Source organism: Crocodylus siamensis, chromosome 3, assembly GCF_052110815.1.
Source record: "Crocodylus siamensis isolate JL-2025a chromosome 3, ASM5211081v1, whole genome shotgun sequence".
Classification (NCBI taxonomy): Eukaryota; Metazoa; Chordata; order Crocodylia; family Crocodylidae; genus Crocodylus; species Crocodylus siamensis.
The window spans coordinates 143,726,111-143,739,395 of NC_143397.1; the positions used below are offsets into that span (position 1 = coordinate 143,726,111).

The 13,285-nt window shown below is 41.1% G+C and overlaps 2 protein-coding genes across 6 annotated transcripts in view; one reads left to right on the plus strand and one right to left on the minus strand.

Annotated features, from left to right (window-relative positions):
- MYLK4 (myosin light chain kinase family member 4) overlaps window positions 1-7,707 on the minus strand; it is a 104,651-nt gene extending 96,944 nt beyond the window's left edge. The window contains exon 1 of one of the 2 annotated variants that reach the window (XM_090039387.1): window positions 7,569-7,707. Coding sequence is in view for 1 of the 2 variants with exons in the window: in XM_090039386.1 (XP_089895512.1) it covers window positions 7,569-7,624 (56 nt within the window). In the remaining variant the exon portion in view is untranslated. The remainder of the gene's footprint in view (window positions 1-7,568) is intronic. The other variant, XM_090039386.1, reaches the window with a different exon arrangement.
- The window catches only part of WRNIP1 (WRN helicase interacting protein 1), a 32,084-nt gene that overhangs the window by 4,173 nt on the left and 14,626 nt on the right, over window positions 1-13,285 (plus strand). For all 4 annotated transcript variants that reach the window (XM_090039391.1, XM_090039389.1, XM_090039390.1 and 1 more), the window contains exons 2-3: window positions 6,503-6,694; window positions 7,631-7,875. In XM_090039391.1, the coding sequence (XP_089895517.1) occupies window positions 6,503-6,694; window positions 7,631-7,875 (437 nt within the window). The remainder of the gene's footprint in view (window positions 1-6,502; window positions 6,695-7,630; window positions 7,876-13,285) is intronic.

Sequence of the window (13,285 nt, forward strand, 5' to 3'; positions counted from 1 at the left end):
GTAAGTTACTCCATGATACAATAGTACTTACTAGCCTACAGTGGAGTAATTACATGTGCTGAAACCCAAGTATAGATGGCAACAGGTTGTCTGGGGCATGAGAGTGTTGAAGTGCGGGGGCTGCCTGTTGCCTTAATGGCACATGTAGATGCACCTAGAATAACTTTGCACCCACAGATTCACTGACCTTCAGAAACCTAAGCAATTTTTAATTTAAGTATGGTAATTATCCTCTTTTTCAAGCCATTTTAACCAATGGGAAGAAATAAGTGCATAGGTGAATATTTAGGACAGTATCGCTTGTAAAGTTGAGGGCAAAGAATACCCTCCTATTAGTCCTTAAGTTTGTGGAATCCCATACTGAGTTAAGGTATGTAAGGTTGACAAAGATGCCTAATATCAAAACACAGCTTGTTCATGCAGTTTGTTTTTAAATTTCTTTAGATTTATTTATTTTTAATCTTTTTCAAAATTTCCTCTCTGTGTGTTTTCAAAACTTCATTGTGGCAAGACACACACAACCTTAGAAGATGGAGTTTTAGATAGCTTGGACATACAATTTGCCATTATAGATTTCCCTCTGGTCCCCCACCAAAAGAGTTTGAGTGACTATCTGAATTAGTTACATTTTATGTGCTCCTCCTTGTCCCCTTTTTTAATCACTTTTGGGCGCTCAGTCTAAACCCCATGGATGCTATGGGAGTCCATTGACTCCAGTGAGATTTTAACTAAGAATCCAAGTTGGTTAATATTTTATCAGAGAGCTGAAAATCAGAAGTCTTTCCATAGCTGCTTATTTCTGCTGCTATTTGGAAATAGATTCCAAATATAATGGGCTAAATTCCTGTTTACAGTGGTGCAGAAACAGGAGTGATTGGTGGAAGTAAGATTAGGAATCAGCCTATTGTGCTTCTTAAAGCAGGCTGAATATACATCCAGACCTGTTTTAAGACATTTACTACAGTAAATGTAATACTGTGGCTTTGGCCCGCCTTATGCCTGATTTGCTTTAGGTTCTTTGGTTTGCTTTGGCTACATAAGTAGTGTCAGCCTGATTCTCTACCTTACATACTGTAGGCTACTCGCATACAGGGTGAATAATAGTAGAATTCTGTTTTTTCATAAATGTCAGCTGTTATCATTTTTGCTTTAATTATTGACCACCCATCTCCAGTGCCTCTGATTCTTATTTACCACACACCCTGCCACCTTCCTCTAGTCAGGTTGACCCATGAGAGAATGAGGTAGTACCAGGTCAGGTCAACAAGGTAGCTGTGAAGAGCCATAGCTTATCTGGGATAGTTAACTCATCCCAAGGAACTCTTCTCCTGGCTGATGTCCCAGACTGTTGGCAGCACAGGTGTCTGTAGCAGGGCTATGAAGTGAACTCAGGAGCTCCTTTCCTGGATGTTCAGCAGCCTCTAGGCCCAGTGGCTGCCTCTCTTAGTAAAATGGCACTGTTTGCCCCTGCTGGGCTCAACAGCAAGGGCTGAAGATGAGAAGCAGCTGTTGGGTCCAGCGGTATGTAAGCAAAGAAGTAGGAGTGCTGGCCAGAATACAAGGTGGGGAGAGATAGGAAAAGGAAGGTGCAAACACTGTAAGAGAGTTGGAGGAAGCAAAAAGAAGATGTCCCAGTTCAAAGTTCTTTTTCTGATATTCAAGGCCCTAGAGCTGTCTGAGCAACTGTGTTTCTTCTATAGGTGGTGCAAGGTGATGCACCTGGGGAGGAAGAAGCAGCAGCATACCTACAGGCTGGGGAACTCCCTTCTCTTCAGTGCAGAGGCAGAAAAGGATCTTGGAGTCATCATTGCCAAGATGAACGTGGGGATGCAGTCAGGAAGGCCAGCCGTACCTTGTCATGCATCCACAGTACTTTTTCCTGCCAAGGCAGGGGGTCAGACTTGAAGATCTGCTTGGTTCCCTTCCGACCCAACAAACTATGAAACTATAACTATTATCTCTGGCTCCAGTTATGCTTTGCTAGAATAGTGATTCTCAGTCGGGGTGTAGTGAGATCCTTTAAAGGGTGCTGCTCAAGGTGTGTGAACACCTACACATGATTCACAAGATAAACCTAGAGCAGGGGTGGGCAAAATACAGCCCGGGGGGTGGATCTGGCCCCAGGCCATTCTATCTGGCCTGCGGGGCCCCTAAAAAATTTAGGAAATTAATATTTATTAGTTCCTGGCAGCCTGTCAAAGATGACAGGAGCCAGGGGCGTTAGTACCCAGGGAAATCCAGCGGCAGGACCTAGCAGCAAGGCCCACACAGCCCTGCCCCCTTAATCAGAAGCCCCTGCCTAGCAGAGGCTTCTGGTCTCAGACTGGAGCTGTTCCTGCTTCCCTGCAGTGGAGAGGGAAATGCGACCCTCAACAGCTTACCAAAACTTGGTAAGCGACCCTCTGCCCAAAATAATTGCCCACCCCTGACATAGTATCAAAAATGTTCTGCTCTGCTGTGGTCTCTCTGAGTTCTTTGCAGCAGAAGAATTGCTCTATTACTTCTCTGCAGTCTGAAAAAATGAGCGAGAGCTAAGAGCTGGTATTTTCTGAGGGGTGCCTTGGGTGCTTATACATGTGCTCTGACGTGTTCTAATTAGAATGCATCGGAGCAGATTTAATCGAGTCTGCTCTGTGTTCTAATTAAAGCACTCTAGCATCACTGCAGCATCATGTACATAAGCCTCTGCAGGTTTACAAATGGCTGCTGGGGCTTGAAATGAGCTTTAGTTAAAGCATCCCGCAGCCAGTCTTGAACATGTGAGGGCTTAATACATGTGATACTGAGGGGTTTTAATTAGAGGGGTTTTCTGGGAACTGCTCTAATTAAAATGCTCTCTCCTTCTACCTACTCCTGAGTGCATGTATAAGCAGGCACCCCTTGAGTCTAGCAAGGGTTGGCGCGACTAAAGACCTTGACAACTGCTGTGCTTGGGTAATGGCACTGATCTTGGCTAGGGGAAGACTGTGCGAGTGTAGCAAATGGAATTTCTGCAGGAAATTAGCCTATGCCCTGGGACTTGCCTGCCTGAGGGACACCACTTGTGATAGTGGCATGTTACTTAATTAGGCAAGTATTACTGAAGTGTGTGTAATAACCTCCCCTTTTGATAGAGCTTTCCCATAGCAAGGGCCGTATGTACACTGAAAAACAACAGTCTTTTCAAATAATTCACTTTTCTTTCCTGAAAAGGAAGAGAAAGGGAGATGGTGTTCTTATTTTCTTTTACTATTTGGAATGCATTTGGATGATATGGTAGTCACAAGCATAAACAGTTTAGGAGAAATGGGGCAGAAATGAACCCAACACTTTATTTCCATGTGGGTCAGAACATAGAAGGTTGGTATCACTTTAGCAAACTCTAATACATGTGACAGTGAGGGGTTTTAAATACATTTCTTCTGAGTTTCATTTCTTCTGCTTTAGATGAATGAATGAATTTCCATGCTGCAACTGAAATAGCATTCTGTTCCTTACTAGTTTTAAACCAGGAAGGTAATATGTGCTAAATATTTTGAAGCTTTCTGGGCATACAAGGAATTCTGATTTGTTGACTAAAGTATTAGTTCTAGTTGATAGGTAGAGTAGTTCTCTGAGAGCAGAGTAGTATTTGCTGTAGGGATGCTTTTACTTCTTAATAACTTGCTGGTTATTCATACTTACTGGATGTATCTGTCTAATTTTCATGTTTTTTGACACCACTTGGGACAGTGGAATGTGATTTAATTAGGTAAAATAAGAAGTTCATTCCATCAGGTTTTGTATATTTGAATGATGTCGCCTACAGCCAGAGTGAGTTCTGTGCAACCATCTGATGTGGAGAGGCTGAGGGAACAAAGGTCCCTTTAGAAGGGAGGAGGGAGATTTGGAGAGCTGGTATCACATGCTTGTTGGATTGGGGGTTTTTTGTGCCTACTTATTCACAAGGAAGTGAATCAGTGGGAAATACAGATTTCTGTAAATAAAAGTCTTTCCTGTTTTTTGACTGGGATGGTTGGTCCCTGTATTTTTTACATACTTCTTGGTGGATATACATCAACGAATCTCAGAAGCACCTTTTCAAAGGGCATTCTTGAAACCTGGCTCAGCTGACATTTGGAACTGAAGGAATAGGGTGACTGACCCATACAGATCAGATAAATTGGAGTGAAGGAAGTGAACTCAAAACTGTTTTTTTCCTTTCACCCCTATAAATTATGATGCGTTGAATTCAGCAGGATAGACTTCAGATAATTTACTGCAATATTCTCATTGATGTAGATACTTTGAATTCAGTGGGCATGAGAACATGATCTAAACAAGAAATACCTGTATATCATGGCAGTATGAGGAAGTAAAGTGTCATCTTAAATCTCTTTCTGCTTATTGCAGTGGCATTTGATTAGGAAGTTTTTACTTTGAAAGTCAAATTTATCAGGTGATAATGTGGCTGCCTTCCACACCAGTACTCTGGTATAGCTTTCCTTTTAAGCATCTCTGGTGGAGATCATCCGAGGAGAGCAGAACGGACTGCTTACAGTATTCTGGTATAATTTTGTTGAGCATTCCAACAAGGCAACAAATATTTCTTAATCAATTTTCTCTGTCCCCCACTGTTTTCTAACCAGGGAACCTGGTTTTTTCTAGTTTAAAAAAAAAAAAAAAAAGGCCCAAATTTTCTGATTTTAAAAAAAAGTAAAATAAAGATAAATAAAACACACATATATAAAAATAAAATGTCTGAGTGTGTGTGTGTGTGTGTGTGGTAGTTTCATTTTAATCAACCCCAAATCCACATTTTCCCATGATTTTACATACACGCACACGTGCACATGCACATACTCTAGTAGTGTTTTATTTTAATCACAAAAAAATGTGGATTTGGGGTTGATTAAAATGAAACCACTATAGATATAGATACATAGTGGTTTCATTTGATTTATTTATATATTAGTGGATTTTGGGTTACTTTTTTAAATAAAAAAAATGGCAATTTTTTATCAGAGAAAACCAGGATCCCTGCTTCTCAGAGGTGAACTCCAGAAAATAATGGGCTGAAGAAAGAGATGTAAATCTGGGACGTGAGATGGTTGTAGAACATCAGACATACTGAAAAGTAGACTCTTTAAAAGAAAACGGGATCCCATTCCTCAGCACAATGACTGGAAATAATCGGCTAGAGCTTTTAGTTGCAGTGGGGCTTTTATTTTACCTTGTAGCTGTCCCTGTGCTAGTTTGGGCAGGTAAGGATGGGAGACACGGATGAAGAGAAGAGACAGTAAAGGAAAAGAATACTGCCTTTGTAGGAGCCAGTAGGTGCCTGCCAGCACCACAAGGAGCTGTCTGATAGGTAGTGGTTTCCATAGCTGTCCGAAGAGGATCAGGTTCAGTGCACCTGCTGTATTAATCTTGTCTTTTGGACTATCATCCCAAATAGACTTTGGGCTGGCCAGCACCTGCCCTCCTCATCAGCTGCTAAGGCACTGCTGTCTTCAGCTTCCTTGAGCTAGGTTCTTAACGGAAACACAGGCAGCTGAATACTCATCCCCTTGTAATTCTTCAGCACAGCTGCCTGCTCTATTTGGGGCTTACCAGTATGTATGCTGTTTATAGAGGAAGTGAAGGTGGGTTTGAAAAATCCCTATGCTCAAGCATACATACTCAGATTAGGGAGTCTGTGCTTACAGGGTGACCCTACACTCTGTTCCAATAATAGAGTGAGTGCAATAAAATCTATATGTAAATACTGATAGGAGAAGTGTTTGGTATAGAAAAGGGTTGGAGAGAAGAAAATATAACAGTTGCCCTGTACAAGTCAGAAGTTTGTCTAGCATGCAGCAGATGATTGTGTTCCATTTATCTGGGCTGGGTTTTGGTTGATTAGGATATGTTGTTTAGCTTATATAAAGAAAAATCTTTTAAATCTTTTCTCTCTATCTTTTCTTTATTGACTGCCTCAGAATACAATGGATAACAATTTTTGCTTAATACTATTATTTGATTATTTCCCTTGCAACCAGAATAATGCATTGTGATTGAATTTAAACAAACATGTCTCAAATTACTGCCTACTTTTACTACAAGGTTTTTGGTACCAGCAGCTGCATAACAAAAACACACGACAACATCCTTTAAAGAGGTACCGAAGATATTGTCTTCGGTAGCAACAGCACACTTGAAGGGAGGGAGAAGTCTTTTCTTCAGTGGGCAAAGAAAACACCTGTCACCAAAGCTATGCTAAATCAGGACACATGACCCTTTCTAACCCTTATACCAAAGTATGTCTTACACTTTAAGTGCAGTCCTATGAAGTGCAAGACAGGGGATGGCAGACACCTGTAGCAGAATATCTTAATGTCTGCCCTATGCTACAACAAAATGAACCAAAACATCTTATTCTCTAAAGTGTCAACACGGTTGCTAAGTCCAGAATATATGACCATCCCCTTTGCTCCTTTTCGTTAGACAAATAATACCTGCATCTACAGCCCTTTCTAAAAGCTGCCTTTCTTCTTTCTTTTAGACTACACTTGCACACATCATAGCCAACAACAGCAAGAAAAATGGCATAAGGTTTGTGACATTATCAGCAACAAGTGCTAAGACAACTGATGTCAGAGTGGTAATCGACCAAGCCCAGAATGAAAAGAGACTCTTCAAAAGGAAGACCATTCTCTTTATTGATGAAATTCACCGTTTCAACAAAGCTCAGCAGGTATTGTACCACTTGAGCAGCAGGGAAAAGACCTCTGTTACATGTCGTTTTGCCTGAAGTGAACCTCTGTACAACACAATGATGTTTCTCTTATCTGGTAGACCTCTGCCCACCAAGAGAAATCTTTTTCACAGTGATAATGTTGCACTGTTCTCCAACAAGGCAGGCATACCTGTTTTCATTTTTTGTGTGAGTGTGGTGAGGAGAGAGAGAGAAATCATAAAATTGTTTAGGGGTAGTACATCATCACACTCAATGTGCATTTTTCCTTCTTATGCATCATTTCCTTTATTCTTATTCATGGAAGTTTTTATTATGTACTGCAGTTAGGAAATTTCAGACATCCCCACGGAAAAGTTCTCCAGAAACGTTAGGCATGAAACCAGTTGAAATAAGCTTCTGTATATTTTTTCTTAAAACCTATAAAATATAATACAAACTGCTATTCTGTTTCTGTAGTTCCTTGAGCCTTTCTGTAGAACCTCTTACAATTCCAAAGCCTGGTACAAAGAATTACAGAATTAACCTTACTTTTCGTTAGATTCTTTTGCACTTTTCCATTTAGGCAGTTCTTTACAGTACCTGCTGTCTGCCAAAGAATAACCTGCAGTCACATAAGTTAACCCCAATAACCTGCCCTTTCCCAGTGCTGTTGTTTTCAGCAGTGTGTTCATTTTTGGTGAAAACACAGGTTATTAAGAAGATCAACCACACATGTACATTATGAATTAAATGAATTCACTTAGGAAGCTGGTAGCTGAGCTGCCTTATTAGTGAGTCATGGCATATATTACCTTTGAAATCTGGAGAACTGCAACACATGAAAAATATACTTGAAAATGCCATATAACCATATTCCATATAACCTACTTACCCAGTATGCTTCAGGTTGTCACTGATTGGGGTCACTTTCTTTTGTTTGCCTCCCATATTCAGGACACTTTTCTTCCTCACGTTGAGTGCGGAACTGTGACACTGATTGGGGCAACCACAGAAAACCCTTCCTTCCAGGTGAATTCTGCTCTTCTGAGTCGATGTCGTGTTATTGTTCTCGAGAAGATCTCAGTGGAGGCGATGGAAGCAATTCTGATGCGGGCTGTCAGGTCCCTGGGGATCCAGGTTTTACGCCAGGATGAACAAGACACTGACACTGCAACTGGCAGTGATAGCAACAGCTCAGAGTAAGTACTTGAGGGACTGCAGTGTGTTAACACTGACAACCCGAAGGATCTGTTGACAGACTGCTTGAGGGAGAAAGTGTTGAGGGGGTGTGGAAAAATATTAGCCACTTCTAATGGTAAAGAACAGAAGTAGCTGCATAGCAGGACAGGGAATACAAAGCATCAATTGCTGGTGCATTCAAAAAATTATCTTGCTGTTTGGATTAGGACAGTGTTTTATACTTGGATTGGTAGCTTCTGACTCATCCATAGGATATGTAAATCTGTTATGCAGCTGAAGATTTGCTTTGGAAGCCTGTTCTAGCCAATAACTTCTTGTTATTGGTTGTGAAAGCATCATATTACTGTGAAATGGTGGATAGGACATCCCTGTTACTTATCTTAGGTCCACCAAGCAAAAAAAAAAACTGTAACCTTATACTGCAAATTAACTCCATGCCACGGGATTTTTTTCTTTTACTGTGTGAAGCAAATAAAATATTAAAAAATAGTTCTTGAATCCCTCTTCTAAATGTCAAAATTAAGCCAATTGAAATAAAAGCACACAAGTATTTTAGAGAACTTGGAAAAACTGTGAAATTTCCCTCTGGACTTCATATTTATTATAATATTTTCCTGTCTCTTCCCCACGATCAAAGTTATTTTCTATTTATCATTTTTTTAAAATGGGCAACTAATGAACAAAATAATACAGAGTGTAGTTTTAATTTTATGTGGGTTATTTCAGTTGCTTTCCCAGTAGTTCTTGTATATCAAAATTAAAATCCGTCATATAAAAATGAGTGACCGTACAAGAGTGCCAGTTTAAGCGGTGAACAAGAAATACCACTAGGGAATGCTTTTTGTCTTGTAGTTTTATCATGCAACATGAAATTCCTAACTAGATTGTACATGTTAGGGCACTGAATGAGGGGCTTCTGTTACCTTATTTAGGGCATCATGCCTGACATTGCTTACCCGCTTGCAGCTTTTATACTGCACTAGGATATGTTGGAGGAAGGCACTGCTGCATGTCAGTGTTAATGTAATAGCACAGCTGTGTTTGCAGCTACAACCTGACTGGGCTTCCAAGACTCTCCTTTTTGTATGGGATTAAAGAACAAGGCATAGTTTAAGCTGTATTTTCTAGGGAGAGTCAAGCAAAACATAAGCCCTTTCTGTAGCCTTCCACTAGGCCAGGGATGATTTAAGTAGCAAAATGTGTTCCTTAATCAAAGAGCTCAAAGAAGCCTGGCAAACACTGTCTGACTATTTCAGTGCCATAATTCTCTCAGGAATGAAAAAAAATGGGACCTGATGTTTTAGAAGTACAGATAAAAATCAAGCTTTGAAAAGGTTTTTCCCTTTCTTTTGTTTCCTGCCATAGTCTGCTTGTCATCTGCTATTGACATGCATTGAGGGTGGTGGTGGTGGTTAAAAAATCTTTTTTTATCCACTTCCCTTCAGTCCATATTGTCCCTTACATCTGGTTTGCTTTTCTGTGTTCCCAGCAAATCCTTCTTCCCTCATTCCTCCCACTCCAGCCGCTTTCATTTTATTTCTGCCTGTCATTCTCCTCCATCAGCAATTGCAGCAGTCTTCTTTTTCTTCCCACTGCAAAAATACAGCTAGGATTAGATGCAACCACCTGATAGTTCCTCATGATCTTCTGGGGAATAAATGCACAAGCCTCAACTGCTTTAGGTACAGCCGCAGGGGATTCAGGGTTCCTTTTCTTTCTTTTTTTTTTTTTTTTAAGGAGAATTCCCCATTTCACATTTCAGTAGATGGGACACTGCATTAACAAATGTGTGTACTGCTTGGTCTCATTTCATTAGATACTCTTGATATAATGCACGGTGTTCCTTTTGGACACTAAGGCCACATGCACACGAGCATGGACGTTTGTTTCCTTTGAGAAAAGAAGCAGCGGCACACCTAATGCCTTTGCTACTTGTCCCTGAGGAACACCTGTGCCACATGCCCTCTGGCATGTGGCAGGTTACCCCAGGTTGGGTAGGGGAGGCTGAGGCCAGCACTGAGCAGGCCCTGGCAGCCGTACCTGGGGTCCTGGGGGCCTCCTGGGGTTGCAGCAGCAGCAGCAATCCTGGTATTCAGAGCCTGGATGAGCTCAGAGCTGGCTCTGGTTTTGGGTGGCACATACTGTCCCCATGTGTGCCACCCCACTTTTTTTTTTTGGCACAGGTATTTTTGACCCCAGGATCTCCTGGGTCAACCCCTCCCACCCCATACTGCTACCTTGCAGCACAGAGAACATCACATACCGCACAGCCCTACTCATCTGGGCATAGCCTAAGGGAATGTCCTCTCTGCAGACACAATGAAGACTAGATTCTCAATAGGTGAAAATCTCCCTTAGTTTCCCAAGCAGTGTTATGCTATGGATGGACTCAGCCTTCACCTACATGGTGCTGGTTTTTATAGTCTATAATAATTGTGTTGATTAAACCTTTTTTCCTTTGGTCTCGAGCTTTGTGTGTCATTTTAGAAAGCTTATTGAAATATATCCTCCAATTCTTCTGCAGACACAGGAGTTGAGGTTCAAATGTGTTGTAATGTAGTCAAAGCTCCCTGTTTTGCCTTTCCATGTTTTATACAGAACTAATTTAGTCCTAAAGAAAGAAATGTGTGCTTAAAAATTGATGTTATGATATGGCTCCCTATTGAGAAGGGAGTCTAAACTGGTGCCACTGGTTCAGGGTCTGAAAAAGGTATTCAATTACACATTAAGGAGTATTTATGCCCTAGTGTTCATTGATTCTTTTTTTGCTATTATTTCCTCCTCCAGCTCTCCTGCACATAGTTTACATTCACTTAGACTTCTCACACCTGCCACGTTTTTTTCACCATTTGATGTACTCCTCAGAATTTAGCTTGACAGCAGTTTTGAATAATACCATATTTACTCAAAGTTTTTTCTCCCTATTCTACATGGAGGGGTGCAGCTTGTCTTGGATTTGAATATGAGATGAGGGCAGGCAGCTGCTGTGGCTCTGACTGCAGCCCTGGCCTAGGCTCATGCTTGGAGCCAGAGTCGCAGCCTTCTGGCCTCCTGGTGCCTGCTTCTGAAGCTTCCAACCCCCCATAGCCTCTTTCCCCTGACTCTACTATGTGTCAGGGCTTGGATCTGACCCAGGGCATGGGACACATGGCTCCAGATCTGGTCTTGGCCCAGCAGCAGCAGCAGGGGGAACAAGTGTGTGTGTTTGGGAGGGAGTAGAAGGCCCCCTGCCCCCACCGCCTGCCCCCCTGCCACTGCTTTCTCCACTGGAGCAGTGGGAAGGATGAATTTAAGATGACCCTGCAATAATTAGATTGTATACATGGAATATTATAATAAATTTATCATTTTCCATGTACAGAATCTGATTATTGGGAGGTTGACTGAAATTCAAAGTTATCTTGGATTTGGCTCAGTACAGGAGCTGGGATTTAAATGGGTTCTGTGATGGAAATATTGTCATGGCTTTGCATTTTTAAAAGAATTGCCCTCTGGCAGTAGTTTTCCTTCACTTTAGTCAGTATGCCAGATTTGATATTCAGTGGGTAATAGATTCCATGGTATCTGTTCCTTTTATTTATATTTTGTCTCCCAAGTATTTTTGAGTGCAGAACATCCAGTATGTTTTGTGTTTAATGTTGGAAACAACCAAAATACTAAGCGAGCATGAACTTGCTGATGCATCAGAAAAGAAGAGTGGTATTCCTGTCTTGAAGCCCTGAAGGCAGGTAGAATAATGTCAGATAGGATCTTGCTTGCTGAAACAAAGTTAGCAAATGCACTGTAAATGAAACTATAATTTGGTGTCCTTGGTTTACTGCTAAAGTATTGCCTTAAATACACTATACATTCTTAAAACATAAAAAACCAAAAGATGCTCTTCCTGAATTAAAATTGTTTCGATCAGGAAGTGTGTTCTTTTTATATTGAGGTTTTGTATGTGAATGTGTAATTGAAAAGATTGACTGTCCTGTATCATAAACATGACTTTTCCATGCACGATAGCTTCTTCACTTATGTCTGTTTTATCTCTGGTTTTGTATGCAATAATAGTTTTGAAAAAAAAACAACTTGGATTTTTAAAAAAGTTTTTAAGCATATGTGGGAAAGAATAGTGTATCTATTTCTAATTTTATATGCACACCTTTTTGAAGCTCTTTTCCCTTACTTCCTTGCCTATGCTCTTAATGCCCTGCATTGATTTCAAAACACTCTACAAAGAAAAACAAGGATTATTATTTCTGTTATTACAGTAGAGCAGGTATAATCACTTATTTCATGAAGTGAGGTGTAAAGAAGTTAAGTTCCATTCAGTGAGTCAGTAGCAAACACAAGGGTATAATTCAGCTCTGTTGTAACAGATAAATCAATATATAACACAACAACTGCAGTAAGCTCTGTAGGTTTCAACCAGGTTAAGGTCTGATTGAAATTGGCTCTTAGCAAACATAGTAAATGGGGATCTGCAGTCTTTACCAGCTCATTTGAGTCCTAATCGTGTGTCTGGGCCATTGGATGCAAGGTGAGATTTAGTTAGCATTGGCAGAGTAAGAAAGAAGCCTGAAGTACTTCCTGCGCTTTTTTGAAAATCAAGCTAAGTGTCTAGTCCTTAGGATTTCATTTGTGAATCCTCTTCATTCATCTTCCAGACTGGAAATCCAAAGCGTTTCATTTTGCAAATATCCAGCATGATTTGCCCCTGCTCTCCAGTGATATAAACAGTTGTGGTATCATAAGTGCCTGCACTGACTGCCGTGCTTTAAAAATATCCTTTTATCCAGATACAACCAATTGGGCATCTACTGGTTTGTTTCAAAACTCATAACAAATACCAGTGACCAACTGTAGCACTGAAGGATGAATCTTGATACCTGCTCTTTAGAGAGACGGATGTACATGTACAGTGAGTTTACTGTACATGCAGCTGCCTCTCGTCTGCGCTGTTGGAACCTTCTCTTAGAAAAGCTAGGTATCTATGTGATAGTTACGCCATTCCCGACTGTCACAAATACCTGAGGGGAGAGGATGTCCCTTGACAGGAAAATGTAGCGGCCATTCTGCGCAAAGGGTGTGGAGCCTGCAGAGTAGGTGGTGTGCCCGGGATATGGCTCTGTGGGGTTCCTTTTTATATCAGTAGTTTCCAGTCTTTGCAGGTCTAAACCCACTTCTGATCAGCTTGTAAGCCCTGGAAATGTGGTTACTGGGCTCATGACCTCACTTGGGATCATGGCCCTTGGTTTGGGAACCTGCAGTAAAAAACTGTTTCAAGAGTATGAACAGGTAGAAGAATACATAGATTGACTAGTCTCTGTTGCTAACATTCCTCCTAATTTGGGAGCAGGAGAGTTCCTAGGCTTCACGCTGCATCCTTGAGGCTTTTGCAGCACCTGTGTAGTGTTGTCTTACGTA